The sequence below is a fragment of the Halichoerus grypus genome, chromosome 6, assembly GCF_964656455.1.
Source record: "Halichoerus grypus chromosome 6, mHalGry1.hap1.1, whole genome shotgun sequence".
In the NCBI taxonomy this organism is placed as follows: Eukaryota; Metazoa; Chordata; class Mammalia; order Carnivora; family Phocidae; genus Halichoerus; species Halichoerus grypus.
Window position 1 is genome coordinate 7,660,210 of NC_135717.1, and position 24,551 is coordinate 7,684,760.

At 56.6% G+C, this 24,551-nt stretch overlaps 2 protein-coding genes and 1 long non-coding RNA gene across 4 annotated transcripts; 1 reads left to right on the top strand and 2 right to left on the bottom strand.

The window, feature by feature from the left end:
- Positions 1 to 172: 172 nt before the first annotated feature.
- Positions 173 to 3,265, bottom strand: VGF (VGF nerve growth factor inducible). 2 transcript variants are annotated; one of them, XM_036078813.2, is made up of 2 exons: positions 3,064 to 3,265; positions 173 to 2,556 (listed from the first exon to the last, which is right to left on the bottom strand). In XM_036078813.2, the coding sequence occupies exon 2, from the start codon at positions 2,534 to 2,536 to the stop codon at positions 683 to 685; it is 1,854 nt and encodes a 617-aa protein (XP_035934706.2). In that variant the 5' UTR covers positions 2,537 to 2,556; positions 3,064 to 3,265; the 3' UTR covers positions 173 to 682. The 2 variants fall into 2 exon arrangements, with proteins under 2 accessions (XP_035934706.2, XP_035934707.2); XM_036078814.2 differs by lacking the exon at positions 3,064 to 3,265 and adding an exon at positions 2,686 to 2,821.
- Positions 3,266 to 8,383: 5,118 nt separating this feature from the next.
- NAT16 (N-acetyltransferase 16 (putative)) lies at positions 8,384 to 14,991 on the bottom strand. The gene is given in 7 exon segments (XM_078074414.1): positions 8,384 to 10,315; positions 10,317 to 10,475; positions 11,047 to 11,235; positions 12,005 to 12,141; positions 12,144 to 12,171; positions 12,262 to 12,403; positions 14,876 to 14,991. Coding segments are annotated over 6 exon segments (1,068 nt in total). The 5' UTR covers positions 12,400 to 12,403; positions 14,876 to 14,991; the 3' UTR covers positions 8,384 to 9,898.
- A 196-nt stretch (positions 14,992 to 15,187) lies between these two features.
- LOC144382217 (uncharacterized) lies at positions 15,188 to 20,228 on the top strand. The gene is made up of 7 exons (XR_013448704.1): positions 15,188 to 15,960; positions 16,448 to 16,737; positions 16,905 to 16,993; positions 17,180 to 17,326; positions 18,733 to 18,920; positions 19,647 to 19,828; positions 19,929 to 20,228. It is a non-coding gene; the product is annotated as an uncharacterized LOC144382217 (long non-coding RNA).
- The last annotated feature ends 4,323 nt before the right edge of the window (positions 20,229 to 24,551 follow it).

The following is a 24,551-nucleotide window of genomic DNA, read 5'->3' on the forward strand; positions in this document are numbered from 1 at the left end:
GGCTTTCTTCATAGATACGGGCCATATTCTACTCTGAAATACGGCTGAAAGTGGTTCCACCACCCTGGCTTTTGAACAGGAGGAGATGGGTGTTGTGGCTGGCGCTTCCCTCACCGCCCCTTGGGAAGGACCACGCAGGCCCAAGGGGACGGGTGAATAACGGAGAACAAAGTCCTAATAAAATAGTCACTTTTATTTCTTAGCAAAACTATTTCCTCCGTGAGGGGTATTTACAACAGAGAAGGGAAAGAATAGGTAAATTCACAGCGATCTGGAGAGGGTGGAGAGGCTCCTGGGAGGCCCAAAGGGCAGGAGACAGACACTTCTTCACACAATTAACTGGAACAGCTTTTTCCGGTTTTGGACGGGGACGTCCCGAGAGGGACTAGGTGGGGACAGAGGCCCGTGGGGGGAGGGGATTCGCACAAACCGCCCGCCCGCCTGGGGTGGCCCCGGGGGGCCTCCTTGAGTGAGTTTGGGGAGTTCGGGCTTCGAATCCGGGAAGCGGTCTGACAGGTCCCGGCGCAGCCCGGGGGCGGGGCGACCCGAGGGAGGGGGCGGGGCCTGGAGGCGTCCAGGGGCGGGGCTGGGGTGCATGCAAACACCGAGAAGGGAGAGGAGCAACACGGAGGGGGGTGGCCGAGCGCGCACCGGCGGCGCACGGGGGCGGGACCAGAGCAGGTCACGGGCGCCGGAGCAGCACGTGCTCGATGTAATTCTCCAGCTCCTCCTGCTCCTGCATCCGGCGCTCCTCCGCCTCTGCCTCCTCCTGCGCGCGCAGCGCCTGGGCCTCCCGGCCAGGATAGTGGTGCGAAGGTGGCAGGGCGTGGTGGTAGTGGCGGCGGCGCGAGGCAGCGGGCGGCTGCAGTGTCCGCGGCCGGATGTAGTTGGGAAAAGGGTGGTAGGGCCCGGGGGGAAACAACTCGTCCTCCTCGCGATCCCAGGGCGGGAGCACCTCGTTCCAGTCGGGCAGCTCATCTCGGGCGGGGGCGGGGGCAGGGGGCGGGGGCTGCGGGGAACGGACGTGGGTGGGGGCGGGGGCGGCCCGGGGGTGCGGCACCGGCTCCGGAGGGGCGTTCTTCTTCCGCTTCCGCTTCTCCTCCACCTCCTCGATGATGCTGACCACGTCGTCCGCTGGCAGGTGGAGTTTGGTGGACAGCTCAATGAGGCTGTCGATCGTCTGAGGGTCCATCTCTTCGTCGTCGTCTTCCTCCTCCCCGCCCTCCTCTGCCCCCTCAGCCTCCTTCCGACGGTGGCCGGGCATCTCTTCCTGGGAGCGCTTGTCCTCGGCTCCGGCTTCCCCGTCCTCCTCCTCTGCGAACAGCAGCGCGTTCTGCCGCGCCCTCTCCGCCTCCTCCGCCTCTGCCTCCGCCTCCGCCGCCTCCTCATCCTCTTCCCCCACCCTCTCCGCCCCGCCGCGTCTCTCCTGCTCCGCCTCCGCATCCTCCCTCTCGCTCTCTCGCTCCTGCTCCTTCTCCTGCAGCCCCCGACCCCCAAGGCCGCGCTGCCGGGCCCCGCCCTGCAGCAAATACTGGAGCAGCAGGTCGGAGGCGAGGTCTGCCAGCCGCTCTTCCTGCGCCGCGGCCTGCCGTGTGGCCTCTGCCTGGCGCCGCCCGGCCTCTACCTGCGCCAGCCCTTGCTGTAGAAGGCGCTCCCCCGCCTCAGAGCCGCCCAGGAGTGAGCTCTCCGGACGGCGCGCCTTGGGGAAAGGGGCACCCAGGCTTTGGTACGCTTTGGATAGGGGTGCCAATGCCTCACCTAGATGTGTTTTGGGGGAGGACACTCCTTCCCCGAACTGGTGGGCTTCAGGAAGGGGCCCACTCTCGGGCATACGCGCCTGGAATTGCGGGGGAGCAGGGGGTGGCAGAGGCGCGCGCTCCGGGACGCGCGCCTGGAACTCTCCCCAGGAAGCGCGCCACACGCGCTCCGGCCCGGGGCTCTCCAGGTTGACTCGGGTCAGCGTGTGCGTGCGAGTTTCCGTCTCTGCTGCCGCTGTCTCTTGCTGGCGCTTGGCGTTGCTCGGACTGAAATCTCGCAGTTCCTGGAGCAGTGAAGCTAGCGCCTCGAGCTCTTCGGAGGGGTCGCCAGCCTCGGGACCATTCTCCTGAGTCTGAGGGCGAGGCGGGGCCGCAGGTGCCTGGGTCTCTGGCGCCGGGAGGCTGTGGGTCTGGCTGCGCACGGTCTCGGTCAGCAGAGCTTCTGCTGCTTCCCCCTTTGGCCCCTGCTGGGAGCCGCCGGGCGCCGGAGGCGAGCCCGGGCGGTCAAGAGCCTGCAGCAGCACCGCGGCCAGCGCCCGGGGATCCACGCCCTGGAAAAGCTCTCCCTCCTCCTGAGGCTCGGAATTTCGAGCGGCTCGGACCTCTGGGGCGCTAACATCCTTCGGCCCGGGCACTGCGTCCCCAGCTACCGGCTCTTTATGTTCAGAGCTGAGGGGAGGTGGCTGCGCCTCAGGGTGCCCCGGGGGCGCTGCTCCCAACCCCTTGATCAGTAGAAGGAAGCAGAAGAGGGTGGAAGCCGGCAACGTGAGCGATTTCATGACCAAAGGACTGCCGGAGACTGTGAAAAATAGAAGGGACCAAAGAAAGAGGGTTTCTGTAAGAATTTTCCGCTCTCTGATTCTATATCCCCTTCCCCCACCTTTAATCAGGAAATCCAGGGCTTCCCTCATCCCCCTAATAACCTTACCCAGAAGAGGGACGTTTAGGAGCAAAGGAGAAAGATGTTGTGCCGATCTCTGGAGTCGTGTAAATGGGAAAACGCCCGCAACCCTCGCTCCCCCCAGTGCCTCCTCGCCCCCTTGCCTAAGCCATCTCACTGCCAGCGCCCACGTACTAAGCAGCTAAGATAAGGGGAAAAAAATCTCTGCTCCCTCCCCACAGGACTCCCCGGATGGTGCGTGGGCGACTTTAGCGGCAAGAGAAAAGCGGCGACTCCCCCATTTACCAGGGACCCTTACCGGGGGCTCCCCGCTGTGTTTTTAATAGCCCCATCCGGGAGGAGAGAGAACCCTCCCTCACGCCCACGGCTGCCGAGGGTTTGAGGGATGGACAGCGGAGTATTTACCAGCTGGTGTCACGATGCGGGAGGTGGAGAGGAGGGTCTGGGCGGGGTGGGGACAGGGGAAGATCGGGACGCGTCCGCCTCGGCTCCGAGCAGTGGCTGGGATAGGAGCGACGGTCGAGTTCTGGCGTCCAGTGGGTTGGGCTCAGCTGGGTCCGCGCGGCTCTGGGCGACTCGCTCGCTCCGGCTTCAGCACGCTGGACAGCGCCCGCGCCGCTGCCGCCTTATAAAGGGGAGAGCGCGGGGTCACGTGGGTTCGCCCCGCCCCATTGACGTCAATGTTCATTCATGGGGAAGCGGGCGGGCGCCTCGAGGTGGGGGGCAGCCCAGTGATTGGAGAAGGTGTTCTTCTCCCGGCCCGCGCCTGCGCGCCGGGAGCCTCGGCTGGAGGGGCGTGCGCTAGCCGAGCACCGGGGAAATGAATGAATGAATGAATGAATGAAATCGCCGGGGCGGGCGGGGCAGGGGGCTATGAATGAATGAAGGAGGGACGAGGAGAAAAGGATGAATGAATGAATGGGAGAATGAATGGAAGGGTGGATGCAGAGACGCTGCAAGGCGGGAGGGTGGGTTACAGAGCAACTTGCAGCTGCGGGAGCCCGCGTCGCTGAGCCGAATAGGATGGGGGCACTCCCAGAGTCTGACTGGGCATCAGTAGGAGATCCATACTGGGGAGGGGGAGGATAAGGATTCCAAAGCCGAGGAAGGGGCTGGACTCCCCATCTCCCGACCGCACTCACGGTCCACGGGGAACACACCCAAGGACGGCGTGAACCCGAGAGAGGAGGGACGGATCTGCGCGCCTGCGGGCGCTGTTCGTGGATCTGCGGTGCGGGGTGCCAGCCCTGGGCCGGGGCAGATGGGTGGATCTTGCGGTTTTGGTAATCCCGTTGGAAAGGGTCCGAGTCGGAAGAAAGGGGAAAGACTGAGGATGTGTGTGCCTCTATGTCGTGTCTGTTCACAGTCGGTGCGTGTTTGGAGAAAAAGGTGTGTCTGTCCTTCTGTCCAGCTCACTCTGTAGCGTATGTTGGCGGCCCGGCTTGCCCCTTGTCAGCCCACCTCTCCCCCCACCCTCCTCCTGCTTCTTTCCCTCCCTCTGCTTCCCCCCAAAGGACGTTTGGAGGGCGAGAGCAGACCAGGTGGGGAGGGGGTTGCGCAGGTTGGGGGGGTGACTCAACTCCAGCTCTCTCCACTGCTTAAAGGGAAGGTTTGAACGCGTTGCAGAGGGGTGGGGGGTGGGTGTGCAACGTCAGACATAGCCCCTCTCTACCACCAGACCCCTCGTCCGTATCTCCTGCCAGAGGCGTTGGGGTTGGGGGCTTGGACAGTTAGAGGTTGGGGGGGGCGATGACGCACAGATTGCGCAAAGAGAATCCATCAGCGAGCCGGGTCCAGTGAAGGGAGACCAGCCCGTGGGCGGGGGTGGGGGGAGGACGGAAATGGGGAGGGGGCAGGGGAGAAGGGAGGAAGGCAAGGGGAGCAGTCACTGCAGGAATGAAGGGGAGGAGGGAGGCTGGAGGGGGCTGCGGTGCAGGCAAAGAGCTGTGCGGGGGCGTGGGCAGGGAAAGGGGGGAGTGACAATGACACATGCCAGACACACAAGAACTGCGGACACAAGGGGTGCCTGTGGGCACACGCAGGGCACCCGCACCCTAAGACTGGAAACCGAGATCAGGGCTGTCTGTCAGGGGCTCAGAGACTCTCAGAGACAGTCCTCAACCCCCTCCTCATCTCTTCCTAACACTGACCCTCCTTCTCTCTCTCTCTCTCTCTCTCTCTCTCTCTGTCACACACACACACACACACACACACACACACACTCACGTGCTTTCTTCTATAGCCAGCAGTGGCTCGACTTTCCCAGAAGAAAGCCCATCAGCTCTGCAGGGAAAGAGGTGGGGAGGAGTAGAGAGAGGAAAGAGAGAAGAGATGGGAGCAGGAGAGGGAGGGAGGAAAGAAGGAATCTGGAACAGGTAGAAGGAACAGGCTAAAGGAGAAAAAAAAAAAAACCCACCAACACAGCACTGAGAACCAAGGTGACTGTGGAAATACCAAAGAAAGCAGAGAGAGGAGGGGGCAGCAGACCCCAAGGCTGTGCGTCGCCCCCCACCCCTTACACACAGTACTATCTAGGACCACTGCCTAACCTGGGGGCTCCCCCTCATTCCTCTTTCTCCTCCTCTTCTTCTCCCCTTTATCTTCCCAGCCTGGTTACTGTGAGCAGTGGAATGGGGAGGGGGTCACGTTACCTTCCCGAGGAGGATGAATCAGAGAGATGGCTCAGACATCTGGAGGGGGGAGGGGAAGCCATCCAAGAGAGAAGGAAGAGGGGAGGGAAGGAGCCAAGGGGGGCAGACTGAGAGGCTGATGGGGCTAACGACTAAGTGTGAGATGAGGGGAGACAGGCACCTAGAGAAACGGTTTGTGTTCCTGTAGGCTTGTATATGTGCACACACACCTATGTGTGCATGTACATGTGTGTGCATGTGTGTTTGTGCGTGTGCAGAGTTTAATGAAACATATGGGAGGGGGGAGAAAGGGAATTGGAAGACCAATTGTGTATTTAATCAGATAGAGTGGATGGGCATGATAGTGTTCCACTTTAAATATGAAATCTTCTCTTGCAATCTGTGTGGCCATGTTTTTTTGCCTGTTTCCAGATGTCATTGTATAAGTATTGAGTGCGTGTGGGTTCCGATCCTTCTGAGTGTCTGTATACCTGTGTAGTTGGGGGACTTTGAGTGCATCCAGTCTGGGCACCTGCTGGTGTCTGAAAAGTGAGTCTGGCCTGGTGTGTCAACAGTGTGTGTGTGTGTACACATGCGTCTTTGTGCATTTCTCTGAATCCTTCCCTGCTTTTTGATTTATGTTACAAGTTATGTAGATGTCTCTGTGTCTTTGATCTTGCCCGCCCCTCCCCCACATTCACCATCTCTAGATTTCTGTACAGGAAACCCACTCATCTGCTGCCCCCAAGTTCGGGTCCTTGCCCCCTTGTTTTCAGAGTGTTCCTCTGTTCTTCCATTCTTCCCCAACTCTTCACCCTTTCCTTCCTCCACTCAGCCCAGAAGCCCAGGGGAGCTTCTCAGACCCTGACATCCCAAGAATCTCAGTCAGCATGGGGTAAGGGAGGGAGGGGGGCAGCAAGGTAGGGGGGTGGGCACCAAGCCAGGGCATCCACAGCAATAGGCTTGGTGATAACACAATCCGGATCATGTCTACATGGACTCTGAATCTCTGGGTCTGTTTCTGCCTGTCTTCATCTCAGTTCCCTACCTGGGTCTGCTCATTCACACACACCCCACCTCTCAGAGATGTGCTATGCCCTTCATACCCTGCTGCCTCTAGGGGCTTCTGGAAAACAGCTGGACTGGGGACAGTTGCCTGGAATCAGTAGAGGAAGGAGATGGCAGGAAAGATAGAGAATGGAGAGACAGAGCTAGCAAAGGCAGTGCTGAGATGCGGACCTGGAGGGGATGCCTGGTGTTTGCTGAGTTATTTGTATAAATCCTTCTCTTTGTCTTTGTTTCTGAATCTCTCATACTCTCCAAGAGGGCAGCAGGAGAAGATGGGGTCCAATGGAGTAGTGATCCAAACTGAAGATTTGGAAAGCCAGGGGAGGGGGGTGGACAGAGTACTGTGTCTTTTCCCTGAGAAGGTTTGGAAGAGAAAAAGAGGGCAGGGGCTTGGGGACCCCGCAGCTCACCGGCCCCCCAACTCTCCCTTCCCCCCAACCGGTGACTCACCTCTGCAGCCTTTCATTGCGTCAGCGATGGGGGGACAGGCAGGGAGGGGGGCACTTTATGAGAGGGGCAGGGGTCTCCACTCTGAACTGAAAGAAGGTGCTGAAGGTCCCCCTGAAAATGGCCTCATTAAAAAGCATCATTGCCCTATCCCCTTACCAGCCCTGTTCAGTAGAGTGGGGAGTCCTGGGGAGGGGACTGAGAGGGGGCTGGGGGCCACTGGTGGGTCTGGGAATGATGAGTAATAGGAAGGGGGTGCCCACCCTGATTTTCAGTTCCAGGGTCCCATTCTCTCATACCCCCACCCACTCCTGAGTGGGGGATGGGAGACCCAGCAAGCCGGGGGAGGGCAAAGCCGCAGAGATGAGTCACCAAGAGAATGAGAGAGAAAGAGACAGAGATGAGGGGAGACACAAAGAGAGACAGCTTCTGGAGAGACTGAGAAGGGAAAACACACACGCCATTAAGGTGATATCCACAAACTAACCAGAGAAAGCGACTTGTGTATTTTCATAATTCTGACCCAGCCTCCTCCAACATCCACCTGTCACACACAAACATACTGTTGTTATTCAGAGTTACACTGATATTCTGAGACACACCCACTTACACAAACACAGTATCACACCTAGCCTGGCAGTGTCACTCAGACACATGCTGAAGATGGGACCAGGGTAATGGAGATTTGCGTTGAGAGCCCTCGTTCCTTTTACATGGAATGGTGGGAGGGATCCTGAAGGAATGTGACTTCAAAAATCCAAGATGCGGTTTCAGGGACTCACAGGCTACGCCTTGCACACACGACGATACACAGTTGCCTACCTCCCCATCCACACACACATAGTAACATATCAAGAATCCTCCTCATCAAAAAGCCACTTGGAGTACCTGATTCTGGGGTACACCAGGCACGTTGTCCCGAATACATCCCACCCGGACACCCTGTGACTCGTACACACATGTACAGAAACGCAGACACACAAAGACGCCCATGGACACACTCACACGGACGGAAACCACCTTGCGCTGCCTCGCCTGCGTCCGCGCGTCCTGGCGCCCCCGCGTGTTACTTTTCGGAATCGCAGTCTCCGGCGCTCTGGAGCTCGGCTCCCGGGGGGCGGTGCCCAAGCTCCCTCCACCTCCTCCCCCTTCCGCGCGGTGCCCACCCAGGAATCCGGAAAGCGAGCGCTCTGGCCAAGAGAGCCGAGAGCCGGGAGTTAGGCGCCTGGATTGTGGGGCTGAGGGAGGCCGGTCCTGGATGCCAAAGGGAACTTGGGAGAGAAGCCCATAGAATTGGGATAGCAGCGGACTCCCAGGTCCAGGGGAAAGGGAGACCCGGGCTTGCCAGGGCGCCGCGCAGCTGCCCTCCTCGCTCCTGAGCAACCGCTTCTTTCTGCCGCTTGGCTCAGGTGGGGGTGGGGGCAGCCGCGGCCAGCAGCCCTCTCCAGCTCCAGGAAGTCATTAGCCCCATTGCCACAGGGCTTAGAGATCCTCTCTAATACAGGCTGCTGGGGAAGGGAGAGGGGGCGGATAATGCGTCTCATCCCTCCCCCACTGAGAAGTGAAACAGACACAGAGGGTGGGCTAAGGGTCCGTTTTATTGCAATACAGCCGCGGTTGAAGTGACAGGGAGGGTGGCAGCGTGGCCAGGCGCCCCAGGCAGCCAAGCAAGGCAGTGCCGCACAGCCGCAGAACCGGAACTGGGGGAGGTGATGAAGCAGCGGCTGTCCTCTTTGCCCACCTTCTTCCACCTCCAGGCGCCCTCCTCTGCCCACGTCTTTGACTCCATCCCCAGCGACCCCTGTGCTTGCTGTCAACAAATCCCCACCGACTGTCCATCGACCAACGACAAGTTCAAGCACTCACGGTCACACGGAGTGCGGTTCTGAGGCATGCTCGGGGCGTGGGACACCTGAATTCTAGTCCCTGCCAGGCTCCCAGCTACTTTGAGTGACTTGGAAGGCACTTTGGTCTTTGCGAGCCTCTGTTTCCTCCCTCTGTGGTAGATGTGAGGATCCACAGCTGAGCAATTGCAGCTGTTACTACTTGCATTCAAATAGAAAACTGTCAAAGTCCAAAAAGCATAAAGAAACCCGAGGAAGGGAGGGCTGTCCAGAAATATCTGGAGGTGGGGGTTCCAGGGGCGCCAGAAGGCAGCCTGGTTAGAACCGGAAGACAGCCCCATACTGGGCTGAGGGATCTGCCCTCCCCACACCAAACTCTCCAGCCCAAACCCCCTGGTCCACGGCCCAGTTCAGGCCACTGGCTGGGGGCATGGGAAGGGGGGCCTCTGAAATAGCAACATGGTGCAAAGTCGGAGGAAACCCGTCAGAGGGGGCAGGCTTGGAAAGATGCGACACCGGAGGGTCAACAGGGCATTATAATTCTAGGACATTGACAGGCTCTCTCTCCGTATTGCACACAGGGTGGGTGATGAAAAGGTCACGGGGAAGAGGAATGGAGGAGCAGACAAATGGACCATGAGAGCAGCTAAGTGTCTGGGAGGCCCAGGGAGGAGGAGGATGGGGGCACAGAGAGAAGGAGGGAGAGGACACTGACGCAGAAGCGCAGAAGGCTGGGAGGGAGGCTGAGAGGGCAGTGCCGGGCAAGCCCTGAGAGTTTGAGAAAGGGCGGGAGGAAGAAAAGTAATGCGTGTTGGGCAGCTGGGCATAGCACATCCTTCTGTCCGCTTCCACCCGCGAGGGGGCAGAAGGGAGAAGCCAGGAAGGGCAGAGTTCACAGTCAGGCCAGGGCGACGGACAAGGAAAGGCTCTGAAGCCTGGGAAGGAACCCATTCTTTGGCCAGTAAAGGGGGAAAGGGCGGACAATAGCAGCGCAAGGGCCTCCCCCAAACCCGGCGGTTCGGATCAAGGCGTGGGCAACAGCTTTTGGGCGCGCTAGAGGCAGGATGGCCGACCGAGAAGTAAGGGTAAAAAGGTTAGGGAGGGCGCTCCGAGGAAGGCTGGGCTTCAGAGCCCGCCGCGGGGCGCAGGGGGAGGGGGCGGAGCTTGCAAACAGTGGCGGGCAGGGCTTTCTGGAGATCAGCGCCGGAGGGCAGATCTAAAGTGCTTCTCTCCCCTCCGACAGGAGAGGCCCTAGCTGTCGGCCTCCAGCAGGTACTGCTCTGGATAACCCTTGACCAGCTCGAGCCCCAAGCCGGCCTGGCAGAAGTCAGCCAGCTGTGAGCATAACTGGGGCTCTAGGAAAAGCTGGCACAGGACGATGAGGCCGGCGAGGCGCGGGGCCTAGCGCTGCAGGTGCCACAGAAGCTGGCTCTGCACCTGCACGCCATCGCTGCCGAAGGCGTTGATGTTGAGGTAGCGCCACGTGCAGTCACCGCCCTGCGGGATGGGGAAGGGGCGCGTGCACAGCGTGAGCACGCGCGGGCACGCGCGGCTGTCCACGCGCCACTCCAGGCCCTTGGCCGCCAGCAGGCGCGGGTTGCTCTCCCTCGGCCGGTAGGGCTGCCCGTCCTGGATGACGGTCCCGCCCGGAAGCTCGTCGCGCTGCACGAGCAGCGGAGGGCGACAGCAGGAGGCGTGCCACGTCGCCACCAGCCTCCGACGATACGGCCTCGGTGGGCAGCCGCGAGAAGCTGCCAGAGACCCGCAGCGCCGCGGGGTTCAAGGGTGAGCGCGGGGTGGGCGCGGAGGCCTGGAGAGCCCAGCGCCTCTTGGCGTCTTCACTCCCACATTCACACTCACGGGATCCCAGTAGGGCCCCTCGGGAGGACCAAGCGTGCCGGGCCAGGTGGAGTGGGGTATGTGAAAGCCTGCCCCCGGCCCCCCGAAGGTAGCATGGAGGAACCAGGGGCGAGGCCTCGGAGTATGTGCCTGGATCCCCAAGGAGGGGCGGGTTCAGTGTGGGGCCTTGGGTCTCCGAGGGGAGGGCAAGGGTGGGAAACCGATCAGTCGGTAGGATAGGGGAAGCGGAGGGAAAGGACAAAGCCTCGGATTAGGATCTTTGGGTCCCTGAAGGGAGGCAGAATCAATAGAGGAGAGGAAGGGTCACGGAACTCCGGACGCCTGGGCTCCGCAGCCACCTGGAGTAAGGACTGAGGGTTTGACGGCTGGGAGTCAGGAGCTTTTTGACTGCCCCTGGGCAAAAGGGTCTGGGTCGGGACTGGGAGTCCGGGGCTGGGCTCACGCGCGCCCCCCCTCGGCAGAGCCTGCAGAGAAAGCAAGCCGGTGACGGGGCGAGGGGGGAGGACACCTGGCTAGCTGACCTCCCGAGTCCTTCTCACCTGCTCGGTGATTAGGCGGTATTTCTTCAGCTCCCGGGGGCCCAGCTGGTCGTCCCGGGTGACCTGTGCCACCTTGACCCCCGGGTGCTGTCGCGCCACGCCCTTGCCGCGCTCCCAGGACGCCCCGCGCAGCCCCCGCACCAGCGCGGTCTCCCGGGCGTCGATCACGTGCACCGACTCCAGCGCGATCTGCGGACTGACGCGGTTAGGGGGCCCTCCGCCCCTGCCGGGGCTCTCGGCTCCCAGGACTCGCCTCTTCCCACACGCTGAGCACTCCGTCGTCACCACCCCGGGCGCCAGGCCAGACCCGGGCCTGCCCGGGGAGATCTCCTCAGCACTCGGGTCTCGAATTCCAGAGCCGGCAGAACGCCCATTCGTCCGGGTCTCGTCCACCTCTTTTTTTTTTTTTTTTTCCGTCCACTTCCTGAGATGCTCCAGTTCGGCTTGCACCGGGTCCCTGAGGATGATCGCCACACCCCCTTTCCCTGGCTCCACCCCCAGGAGCTTGCTACGCCCCCTAGCCCCTGCCACGCCCCCGCTTCTTCTTAGCTACGCCCAGACCCCCTCTCGGAGCCTGTCCCGCTCACCGCTTCCGGGTGCTCTTTGTGCGAGAGTTCAGTCCACTCGGGGGTCTTGACCGCACTCTTGCTCTCACCTCCAGTCTACCCTCTCTTGCCTGCTCTTTTCTGTTTATGCTTCTGCCCCCAGAAACTCAAACGAATCTTCAAAGACCGAAGCTGTCCCCACTCCCTCCCTCCGGTTCCTCCGCTATTCCAAGTACTACACGTCCTCCGTTCTACGCTCATTGGCTGGGCCCCTGGATCCGCACGCCCTACTCTTTGGTTCCAAAGCAGACCCGCTCTTCAGCATCCGGACGAGAGCCTCGCCTCCTCTCCTTCCTAAGATCCGTCACCCAAATGTAGCTTCACCCCCTTTTCAGCAGGGCCCCGGGTCTCACCACTCCGTTATGCTTGGCCAGCACCAAGGTGCCGTCGGGATCCCGGAGCCGGCTGTGGTAGCGGCTGAGAAGGTAGTCGAGGCCACCGTAGACGCCCCCAGAGATGGCCAGCACCTCCTCAAACTCCCGTTCTGTGCCACCACGAAGTCCAACGGCTCGGCCTTATCCTCAGGCTCCCATCCGGACCTGGGGTTGGCCCCCAAGGACTTGGCCTTGGCCTCAGGCCCCGATTCAGCCCCCAGGGTCTTGGTCTCAGCCTCAGGCCCGGATCCAGATCTGGACTTGGCCGCGGCCTCCTGTGGCTGGGTGTCTCAGTGTGGCTCTGCATCTGGCTCAGCCTCCTCTTCAGGCTTAGGGACCTCTGAGCTGGCGGCACAACTGGCTTCCAACTTCATTACCCTGCAGAAAAAAGACAACCCAGTATTGTGGTCAGAGCCCCTGTTTCCACATGTGGCCCGCTACACACCCAGTCCCCACAGCCCTTTCCTCCACAAATACCCCTTCTCTTCTGCTCTCCGCACAGACCCTGGGAATACAGGGCCTCCTGCTCTGACCAGCTCCCAGAGCTCCCAACCCTTCCAGGGTTGGGACCTCAGCAGTCACAAATCAGGAACCCCATGAGCTCCTCAGACACTGTCCCGAGATCTCCTTCACCCCCAGTTGCTCCCAGGGACTCAGACAAGGGGCAGAAGGCCCTTGGAGGGGTAAAAAATGGAAAGGGTCCCCCCACCTCTCCAAGACCTCTGTAAGAACATGAGAAACCACCATCTCCACTCCCCCTACAAAAGGGGTCCCTGGGAAAAACAGAGGGTTCAATTCCCCCCTTCCTACCACTGCCAGTCACAATCCCAGGGCAAAGGGGGGGGGGTGTAGACTCCAGATCTTCCCCCTATTGCCACTCCAGTACCCTCCACTCCCGCCTCTGACACATATATTCAAACATAAACCAGAGTGGACATTAGAAAATTTCAAGTCGTTCCTCCCAGGCTTATCAAACCCGCCTTTCCCTTCCTCCTTCCTCCTTCTCCATAGGGAGACCTGGCTCCACTCTAGGGCCAGATGATCATTTGGGAAAGGGCTCTGTTGGAGCTCCTGCAAACAGAATGTCACCTAGATCCCCTATGCCCCTCTTCCATTTACCTTGCCTCCAGAGAGTCTCTTCTGATTTTCTCTCTCCCTCTGTTCTTCTTTCTAAATTCTTCCTATAATTCTTACCCTACCTCCTACTCAAGATTTTCTGTGTCCTTCCTATTCTCATTTTTGGGTTAACTCCTCTGGATCTGTCACCGTTTGGCCTCCAGCTCTTCTGTTTTCCCTGCCAGAGCCAGGGCCAAGAGAAAGCCCCCTCCCCAAGTCCTAATGACTCTTCATTTCCAGACCTCTCTTCTCCAGACAAACCAGATCAACCAGTTAAATCCGCTTCCTCTCTTTCAGCCAGTTATAATAGTCCCTTCATATAACCTACCTTAAGCCTCATTAACCAACATCCCAGGAGACACATATACCAGCTACTTTGTGGGGGATCATGTTGGTTTGGTTGTTTTGTTGTTGTTAACAAGAACATGACCTAGGTTTGGGAGAGGGGACAAACAATGACACCAAGGAGTTTAGGGATGGTCTTAGCTTCCATGTCACAGACATAGCTTACATAAACGCAGCATGCTTGCTATAGAGTTAAAACTTCAAAACAAGAGCCCCATTTCCCTCTTTCTTTTCAGCCTGATGCTGTTGTCTAAGGCCCTCCCAGGTAATCCTTACCTGGATGAAGTAAGACAGCATCAGGCCAATATCATCAGAGAAGAGGGGAAGCCAGACTCAGAGGATCTTAGAGCCCCTGCTAGAGCCACCAGAGACCAGGTTCAACCCACTTCTTTCACAATGAGGAAACGGACACCCAAGGAGGTTAAGATCTGGCCTAAGGTGACTCAGCTTGGATCGAGCCAGGCTAAAGTTTAAGTTTTCCTGGCTCCCCGGCCAGTGGGGGAGACCTCTTTTTGGTGTATTTGGATCTCCAAGCCCAGGCTGAAGAGCAAGGATAGGAATTACTGGGTCCTTCCTTGGCAGGAGTCAAAGGTCCCAAGTACTAAAGGCTAAGAACCAGAAATGGGATGCTGGGAGGAAACCCCAGTGCCCTTCCCCCACTGTCAGCACTTCCATGCCAACAACAAGCCTGGGGCCAGCTCAAGCATCAGATTCCTTGTGGCAGGCTCTGGGGATGATGCGTCTCAGAAAATGAACAAGTTAGCTTGTGGCTTCCATCTACATTTCCAGGCAAACTCACCAGCTGTTCACGGGTCCCTGAAAAATACTAGCTGGTAGTTCTCTGCTGAGCTCAGCAACTCCCCATTGCCCCAAAAAGGGACAGAATGTGAGAAACTTGTAGACAAGGACACATCCAACTAATTCAAGACATTAGGCTTCCATTACCCTCCTTCGCTTTCAAGATGGGGGAGACTCTTTCCAAAGGGTGCATCTACCTACATCTTGGATAAGGTTGTTTGTAAGGGGGTCACAGGAAAGAAGGAAGAGCTTGCAAATTCATCTCTCTCATTTTCTTTCTGGGCACTCCTCTACACCTATTCCCTCAGAATAGCGCCCTCCAACCTGGCTCCTTGAACTATCATTCCCATAAGGTGTCCAGACAGAGGCAGCCCTGTGCTTCCAGGGCACTGTGGGAGATGTAGCTCAGGCATCTCCTGGACCCAGCTCCAGGAAGAGGGGCAGCGTTTCCCTTGCCCTCCATATCCCCGCATCCTTGGATCCATTCTTTCAATCTTATAAATATGAATGATCACTCCGGGAGGGGATGATTACAGTCCTCGCTGGGCATGCTGGGAGGCCCCCACCCCACCTCCACCGCACCCCACACACCTGAAATTTTGATGCCCTTGAGGTCGACAGCTTCTGGGAGCTGGAAGAGGGAGGAGAGGGAGCAGAGGGAGCAAAGAGCGGAGAGGCGGAGACAAAGACAAAGCTACACAAAGCGCCCAAAGAAGAGAGCAAAAAGGACAGGAAGGGAGGCAGGAAGGAGACAAAGGCGGACAGGGAGGTGTGGGGCAGGAGAGGATGGGAGAGGGGAGTGGGAGGAGGCACGGATACCAGACACAGACATGACACCTCGTGACTCGGGGTCCAGCGGATGCCAAAAAAGTCCTAGCACTGCACGCCCTCCCCAGGGAGACCTAAATAGAAAGCAGCGACACACCTCCTTCTCCCCACGGTGGGCGAAGGGGGAAGGGGTCAAGGGGAGGAGAAAGCCAGAAAAAGAGTCTGGAAGAGAATAGAGACCTCGGGAACAGAGGCAGGGGAGTCAAGATGAAATGGGGCAGATGCAGGGGATGAGGAAGATAGACCAACGAGCGGTGGGGGATGCCCCCGGGCCACAGCCATGGATTAGGGGGCTGTCCTGGAGGGTCTTCCCCAATCTTTCCTCTGCCCCTTTCCAGGAGTGAGGAGTGGGGGCGGCAGGCGGGAGAGCTTCCGAAGGAAGCTGCCTACTTGGCAGGGGTCCCCGTGGGCGCCAGGCTCTGGGGACAGGTGGGAGCGCAATGGCGACGGGGTGGGGGGAGGGATGACGGACGGGAAAGTGCCTTTGAACATCTAGGCAAAGTCCCGGTTCCAGTTATCTAGGTCACCGGACCCGGAGGGGTAGGGCTGTAGGAGGCGCAGCGGCTGTCTTGCCCTGGGGGGCGGTGGCCTTCTGCTGCCCCCATTCCGTGGAGGAGGAGCACGCCAGCCCCCAGCCCCCAAGGCCCGCGGCCCCCTACCTCGCCGGATCCGGAGCCCGGGCCGGGATGCCGAGACACGGAGCCGGGCCGCCGAGACACGTAGCCGGGCCGGCCACGCGGACAGCGAACGTGCCGGGAGAGGGGTCACTTCGGAGCCCCGAGGGTCGAGTTCGGGTGACGCGCGGGGACCGGAGCAGTCCCAACTCGGAGTTGGAGTGCGGGTGTGGGGTCTGTGTCGCGGCTCAGTCCCGCACGCGGGCGCGCGCTCCGGGAGGTTCGGGGTTCGGGGGCTGCCTCCCGCAGCGACGCTCTGCTGGGCACGGGCTGCGGCTCCGAGGGGCGGAGACCCTAGTGGCGCGGAGGAAACCCGGCCCGGATCTGGAGTGGACTCGGGGCGGCCTGGGGGCGGGGGGGGGGGGCGGAGAGCAGGTGCGGGGCGGGGGGCGTGCGGGCCCGGGGGCGGGCGCAGCTGGGTGACCTCAAGTCCGGCCGACGAGACTCCGCCCCTTGTCCCGGCTGGGCAGCGGGACTAAAGGTGGGAGGTGCCTTGGGTTTTGACGGAGGGGGTGACTGCTGGCTGAGTTATCGCCCCACGCCCCCGGCACCTCTACGCTCTGTCCTGGTCCCTCCTCTCCTTCCCCCGCTTTCGCAGACCTCCCTCCTCCAGGGGCCACCCCCTCAAACTAATCCCGTTCCCCTGACCTCCCGCTGCCAGATAAGTCAGAGCTACTGGAAAGGGCACGCAGAGCCCTGGGGACCAGGTCGGAAAAACTGATGGAGGAAATTGGAAACCCTTGCAGATGGGGGTGCAAGGAGACACCCGGAGACAGAAGCAGAGAGGCTAAAGGGAGCAGAGCCAGGCCAAGACCGGTCAGAAGGGCCACCACTCCCCCGGGGCACAAAGTAGCCTCGTTCCGCGGGTGCACGGGTGGGCTCAGCTCACACTCAGCCGCTGGCCGTCAGGCAACAAGGCCCCCCGCAGGGCAGCACGCAGAAAGACTCCAGGTACACCCACGAACCCACCCCCTCAGCCCATGAACACAGACCTCTGCACTCACGCACGTCCTGAGGATCTGCATACATGGTTCTGCACCCATTGCTAAACCGGGTGGGTGGAGGAAGGGTGGGAGGGACAGCCAAGTGTGGACTTGGAGCACTGCCCCCACCCCAAGGAGCTGGTGGTCCAGGCTCTTAACTCCTGAGCACGTACCCTCCCCCTGGAGATAGAAACCACCTGCAGTTCTACCCTGTAAGGAACCAGGTAAGTGAAGGATGTGAAAGTCCTATAGTAACTATAAAGTGCTGCAGGGAATATTAAGGTCTGCTGGGCATGGGGGCCCCTCTCCCTTGCCCTCCCTCTAGGGTCTGCCCAGCTCTCCTGCTCCCCCTTCCCACCAAAGTTGATTTCCCACCTAACTTTTCCCACTTTCTAAAAATACTTTCCAAGGTGATAACTCCATTACCTGCTAAACTGATCCAATGGGCTGTACTAATGTGATCAGGTGGAGGTTCGTGTCCCGTTCCTGGGCTTCCATACACATGGCCATACCAAGGGTTAAACGGATGAGAGTCATCCCTGGAATTCTAGACCCAGGTAGGCCAATAAGTAACTGACAAGTCACTTAACCTTCTTCTTTTTCTTGTCTTTTTTAAAAGTTTTTATTTATGTAATCTCCACACCCAATGTGGGGCTTGAACTCACAACCCCCGAGATCAAGAGTCGCATGCTCCACCGACTGAGCCAGCCAGGGACCCCTCTTCCTTTTTTTTTTTTTTCTTAATAGGACTTCCCCCTATTTCTGATTTTTAAAACTGCTAACACACTGCACATCTCACAAAGCTGCAGTTAAGGTGGAATATGCTCAATTGTGGGATAGCTCCTCAAAAAGTTATAGGTGTTGGAGGACAAAGTCAGGAGTGGCAGGAGGGAGATGCAACCATGCTCTAATCCCTCCCTTTTCGCTAGAAGCCTCGCCTTCTGCCACCAGAAATTCTGGGATTGGTCCAACGTTCACCACTTCTGTTCCCTCAGCCAATGAGAATAGAAAGTTTCCCGAAGTTGCTAACACTTCATGTCCCAGTCATGCAGAATGAAGAAGTCGCCACTCATTGGTCCAATCAAAAACCATGTGGTTCCAAAATCACCACGCTCAGACTGCTTCTGTCCCGACTCCCCTGGGAGATCAGGGGGTGGTGGTGGTGGTAAGAGGTCGGAAGATGACTAATCTTCTGGCTACCCCTCCCAGCAAGAGAGAACAAGAGGCTTTCAGCATCCTTAAGTGCTTTGAGGATGCAGGGAGGGGGGCCATCACCTTGTGCTACTGGGCTTTAAAATCCACCAAGGTTAAGACCGGTGGGGATGGAAGAGTGGAGTGATCTGCTTGCTGGTAGAGACGTGAGAGTCCTAGCTTCACATGTCTGGGTTCCAGGTCCCCCACCCCCACCCCCTTCTGGTGGTGAGCCACAGAACCACCCAGAATGTTTGCACAGCACTTCGGTTTAATTTTCACAACACTGTAGGATGGGTGAGGCTGTTTAGTCACTTTACAAATGAAGAAAGTGGGTTCTGAGAAGTCCCACGATGTGGGCTAGATCCCATAGCTGGCAAGGGACACTATGAGGGCCTCTGGCTGCAAATGCAGACCCCACCGCCCACTCACCCCTCAGAGGTCAGATGTACTTTGTGAAAATGCTTTGCAAACGGCAAAGCACGAAATAAACGTCAGTGCTGTTAATGCTGGAGATTTCCCTTAGTTGCTCTGAATTTGGTAAACACTGTCTCGGACTCTGGGATCCATACTGGCTTTGACCCTCATGCCGGGCTTGTGTATTTGGGTCTTTTATATTTGAAAGTGCCTATTGTCTGTCTTCTCTCTGGATGGGTGTGCCTTACTGTCAGTTGGGTAGTATCATTGCTCCCTGTCCTTTCATTTGGGCCCATCCTCAGCTGCAGGGCCCTCCCTATCCCCATCATCGTCTTTCACCCCTCCCCTTCAACAGACCACCTTGGGTCTTCTTCCCTGGCCTCTGAACACCTCCGCATCCTGGGATTCTGATGACCAGGACTTCCTCCTCCAGATTTTTGGGTTTTGGGTTAAGGCAGACGCTTAACCAACTGAGCCACCCAGGCGCCCTGATGTTAAAGCTATCTTTATACCTCTGGTACTTCATTCAGGTCTTGGCACACGGTAAGTGCTTAATAAGTATATTATGAAAGAAGGAATGACTTCAACTTAGTTCTAGAGTGGGGGAAGGTGAAACCACCTTTGATCATTTATCAAAGGTCACCCACCGGGTAGAGGTAAAACCAGACTCCTGGTATCTTAACCCCAAGCCAATGCACAACCCAGCCTCACGCTGCATTTCTAAAGGTTCAGTATGAAGGCTTGTGCCTAGAAGTCCCTGAAATTCCACATCTTCTCTCCCCACCCATCACCAGGTTCCTCTCTCCGGTCCACATGAACCAACATTGGTTGTAATGTCTGTCATTTATTTGCAAACATTAACGTCGCTTCGATGGGTCCATTTCTGCTCTCGAAGAGCTCAATTGAGCTAGCCATCAAAAAAACCCCACCACTCTTATTCTAGAGACTATCTAACACACCCAAAAAATAGAACAGTATAATGAAGCCTCACTAGCCTATCATCAGCTTCAACAATGATCAGCTCATAGCTGATATCGTTGGACAGCGCAAGCACGCCGATATTTTGAAACAAGTTTCAGACATCATATCATTTCTGGTATTTCAGTAAATCTTCATCACGGTGATAGGGATGGAATTGTGTCCACCCCCCAATTCAAATGTTGAAGCTCTGACCCCCAATGTGACTGTATTTGGAGACAGGGGCCTTTAAAAAAAAATTTTTTTAAAGATTTTAATTAATTAATTAATTTATTTATTTATTTGACACAGAGAGAAACAGCAAGAGAGGGAACACAAGCAGGGGGAGTGGGAGAGGGAGAAGCAGGCTCCCCGCTGAGCAGGGAGCCAGATGTGGGGCTCAATCACAGGACCCTGGGATCATGACCTGAGCCGAAGGCAGACGCTTAACGACTGAGCCACCCAGGCGCCCAGAGATAGGGGCCTTTACACAGGTGAGTAAGGCTAAGTGAGATCATAAAGGTGGGGCCCAAATCCAATAGGATTATAAGAGGAAGAGACACCAGAGATCCTTTTCTACCCTCGAATTTGCAGAAAAAGGCCTTGTGAGGAGGCAGAAAGAAGGTGGCTGTCTACAGGCCAGGAAGAGAGCTCTCACCAGAAACTGAATCTACCAGCACCTTGATCATGGACTTGTAGCCTCCAGACCCATGAGAAATAAATGTCTGGGGGCGCCTGGGTGGCTCAGTCTCTTAAGAAACCGACTCCTGATTTCAGCTCAGGTCATGATCTCAGGGTCGTGAGATCGAGCCCCACGTCCGGCTCCATGGACATTTAAATGCTTTAAAATTTTTCCTTTTATTTGTTGGTCTTCAAAATAAAAAGTTGATGCCTCAACAACTTTCAATGGTGATCAATTATTATTTTTAGAACCACTATGAACTCATGGGTTTTAAGCATGTTTAATATGATACGGTTACTGTCCCTTCCAGATGCTCAAGTTATCCAACTTTTTGGATAAACTGGTGCATCACAGTGACACAGAAGGGTTGTGATGGAGCTCTTAGGGATGCAGAGGTGGGATGCCCTGAACCAGCCTGGCAGGCTGATAGGTTAAGGGAGGTGTCCTAGAAATGCCACCTTAACTGGGTATTAAAAACTCCCCTCCAGGAGCGCCAGTCTGGATCAGTCCTTAGAGCTTGAGACTCTTAATGTCAGGATTATGAGTTCGAGCCCCACGTTGGGTATAGAGATTACTTAAAAATAAAATCTTAAAAAAAAAAATCCCCTCCGGAAGGATAAAGAAAGGCAAGGTCTCGCCAAGGAGGAGGGGACAGCCTGAGCAAAGCCCAGAGCAACAGCCTGCTTCACAAGAAGAAGTAGTTCTGGGTTGTACCCATCTTGTGGGCAGGGACTGGTCAGCCAGGGAAGCTGGAGTGACACTTTTGCCTTGTGAGTAGAGACAGCCCTCTGGTGGCCACATGGAGGATGACAGGGAAGGAAAGGGCCAAAGGAGCCATCAAGTTACTCATAAGGTTTCCTCAGTTCATATATTTATAAGTTAGACTCTTCCAGATCAGGAGGAGAAATCACAGTGTTGGGGTTTATCATTCGGCTACATTGGAAAAGGAGTGACACTGGGAAGTTCATTAACGGTTTTGTACTGTGGGCCCCAGACCTCTTGAAAATACAATAGACCCTTCAGGAAGGTCTAGTGATCCATGTTCTTGTATCTATGCACCTGCCACGCACACTTCCTCAAGAAAAGATCCCGTAGTGAATGCTCACCACCACCCAACATAATTTGCACAAAAGACCATCTCTGGGGGGTTGTGCAGACCCCAGGCATAAGCAGAGAGGACTTCCGTGTGAATTTTTTTTTTAAAGATTTTATTTATTTATTTGAGAGAGAGAGAGAGAGCACATGAGAGGGGGGAGGGTCAGAGGGAGAAGCAGACTCCCTGCCGCGCAGGGAGCCCGATGCGGGACTTGATCCTGGGACTCCAGGATCATGACCTGAGCCGAAGGCAGTCGCTTAACCAACTGAGCCACCCAGGCGCCCCCGTGTGAATTTTTAAAAGGCACCTGTTGAGGGCTGAATTGTTCCCCCCTCCCCACCTCAAAAAGATATATTGAAGTCCTAACCCTTAGTACCCGCAAAAGAGACCTTATTTGAAGATGGGTTATTTGCAGACATAATCAAATTAAGATGAGGTCATACTGAATAAGGGTGGGCCCTAATCGAATCTAGAACTGGCGTTCTATAAGGAGAGGGAGATTTGGACGAGACACAGAGGGAGAAGGCCATGTGACAGCAGAGACAGAGACTGGGTGACGTAGGTGTGGGCCAAGGATTGATGGCACCACCCAGGGCTGGAAGAAGGGAGGGAGAGTTTCTCTTCCACAGGTTTCAGAGGGAACAGACCCTGCCGACACTTGATTCTGGTCTCCAGAACTGTGAGACAATCAATTTTTGTTGTTTTAAATCACCAAGTGTGGGGCGCCTGCGTGGCTCAGTCGGTTAAGTGTCTGCCTTTGGTTCAGGTCATGATCTCAGGGTCCTGGGATCGAGCCCCGCATCAGGCTCCTTGCTCTGCAGGGTGCCTACTTCTCCCTCTCCTTCTGCCTGCCACCCCCCCCCCCCACCGCTTGTGCTCACTCTCTCTGTCTGTCAAATAAATAAATAAAATCTAGAAAAAAAACAAATCACCAAGTGAGTGGTGCTTTGTTAGGAAACTAGTATATCTTCCTCTCTTCCCACAATGGATGCAACCCCCCCCCCCCGCTTCTGGCTCTGTGAAGGGAACTCCCATGCACCCCTGCCCCCCCAGCTGGGCTTCCTGGTGCTGGGCACAATCTACAAACGACGCAGCTGGTTCCCTCTGCACAGGTCTCTTGGACACGCTTCATTTGTTCATGCCTGGTGCATGGCCACCACCAGAACACGGTCAAAATGCAAAAACAAACAAGACACACTTCCCGCCCTTAACATCCGCATTTAATAATATGAGATAAAAGATCGTGGATGAGCCATATGTTTGGGGTAACAGAACACCAGTCCACATAATGTGATGGTGCACATAATGCAGATCCCATAGGGTAAGGCTTGGGATGTGGCCATGGCTAGGAAAAGATTGTGTGGAAAGAGGTGGGCGAGATAAGAGTGACAATAACAAATGTTTGCTGAGCACCCTGCCAAGTGCCACGCTAAGCCTTTCCGTGCATACGTCATTTCGAGCTCAGCGGGGACACTGTGGTGTAGATGGGAGGATTAGAGGCAGTGCGTGAACCTGAAGGTCCGCACATAGTGAGTGCTGAACCCTGGGAGCTGAGCTGTGACTCCTTGGTAGGGGTTCCATCCATTCTCCACTTAGGAAGGAGGGCCGAGTCAGGGATGGCTGGGAAGCCGGGCTGGGCTCTGTTTGAAGGCTACCTCGAATGCTGGGCTGAGGATTTCACACCTTCTAACAACGAGAATCCAGTGACAGTGAGGATCCAGCAGGGAGAATCACATGAAGAAAGCAGTGTTTTTCAAAGAGCATCTTGACAGCAGGAGAAGAGGTTGGATGGGAGAGAAGAGGCAAGACCTCTCTGATTGCTGAGGAGCGGTCCCATATGATAGCAGCTTCTGGGAAACAGGGGACTGATGTGCAAAAGGCCATTCTGAGTGTCTCACCTGGTATCTCAATCCAGCAGGGGACACTTGTCATTGTCCAGGGGTGTCATCTTCTTTTCGTTTTTTAAAGATTTTATTTATTTGAGGGGCGCCTGGGTGGCTCAGTCAGTTAAGCGTCTGCCTTTGGCTCAGGTCATGATCCCAGCGTCCTGGGATCGAGCCCTGCATCTGGCTCCCTGCTCAGCGGGGAGTCTGCTTCTCCCTCTCCCACTCCCCCTGCTTGTGTTCCCCCTCTCTCTGTGTCTCTCTCTGTCAAATAAATAAATTTTTTTTTAAAAAAAGATTTTATTTATTTGAGAGAGAGAGCACAAGCAGGGGGAGGGGCAGAGGCAGAGGGAGAAGCAGACTCCCTGCTGAGCAGGGAGCCCCATGCGGGGCTCGATCCCAGGACGCCGGGATCATGACCTGAGCCACCCAGGCGCCCCAGGGGTGTCACTTCCAACTCCCTCTGCCCTTTTTACTACACCTTTGGCATAGTCTTGCCAAACCCTCAGCACTGATGACACATTCTGCTTGCTGCACCCCACCCCCAAAACACACATATGGATATGGGCACCAAGTCTCTCTCCCAGAGACAGAAGACTGATCTTGAACTTCCTGTACCTTTCTGGTTTGTGTTGTGACCTCTCCTCTCACCCAGATGTCTCCACATGAAACATAATGTTCCCTTTCAATTCTCCTTCTCTCCACTGGGATCAGACATGACCACTTTCTTGAGAAACTTGCCCAGTTGTTTTCACAAGTACTGGGAGCACTTTACTCCTTTTTACTCTAGGGCCAACCCAGTCCTAACTGGGCTTCTTGGCCTCTCCTGTTTCTCTCCAGCCTCAGGCCAATCCCTCCCATCCCCTGACTCTATTGGTCTTGGATTTCAGACAGGAGAAATGAATGATGGGGAGTGAAGTCCTCTCCTCCCTCTCCCCCAGTCCTCAAAGGTCCCATTCCTCACCTACCACCCAGCCCAACCTCCCCTCCCCAGAGATAGGCATCTACCACTCACAGGGGAGAAGGGCAGGGGGGTTCTTGGAGGAAGGCCCACAGCGATCTAATCCTCATACCACCAGCTCTTGGTGGCAGGTTCTCACTAGAAGTTGGTGCCTTTGTCCCTCTGGGATAGAATCCAGAGAAAAACATGTGATGCTATCCTTAAAGTTTGGAGCACGAAGTTCCAACAAGTAGGCAATGCATTCCAGAGGTGACCAGACCAGACAACATGCAACAAGCAAGACCACATATTCCAAGTAAATGATTGAGAAGATACTCTTGAGTTCCTGACCCATGACAAAGATTGGAATTTGGACACAAAGGAGAGAGGTGTGGGGGAAGGACTTCTGAGCTCTGCAAGCCTTACCCCTGGAGGGCAAGGCTTGTCTTCACAGGATCAGTGACAAAGGTTGCAAGACTCAAAGAGGTTAGCATGCCCCAGGGTTTGGGGGACGTGTCCACCAGAGAAGTCTAATGGCTAGATGGTAGCTGACTGGATGTTCCCATCCAGGAAAGAAGGAAGGACAAGTGGCTGCATTGAGCCCAGCCTATATTCT

Bases quoted from the DNA above. Each gene is read 5' to 3' on its own strand.
- VGF (XM_036078813.2), bottom strand. From the start codon at position 2,536: ATGAAATCGCTCACGTTGCCGGCTTCCACCCTCTTCTGCTTCCTTCTA.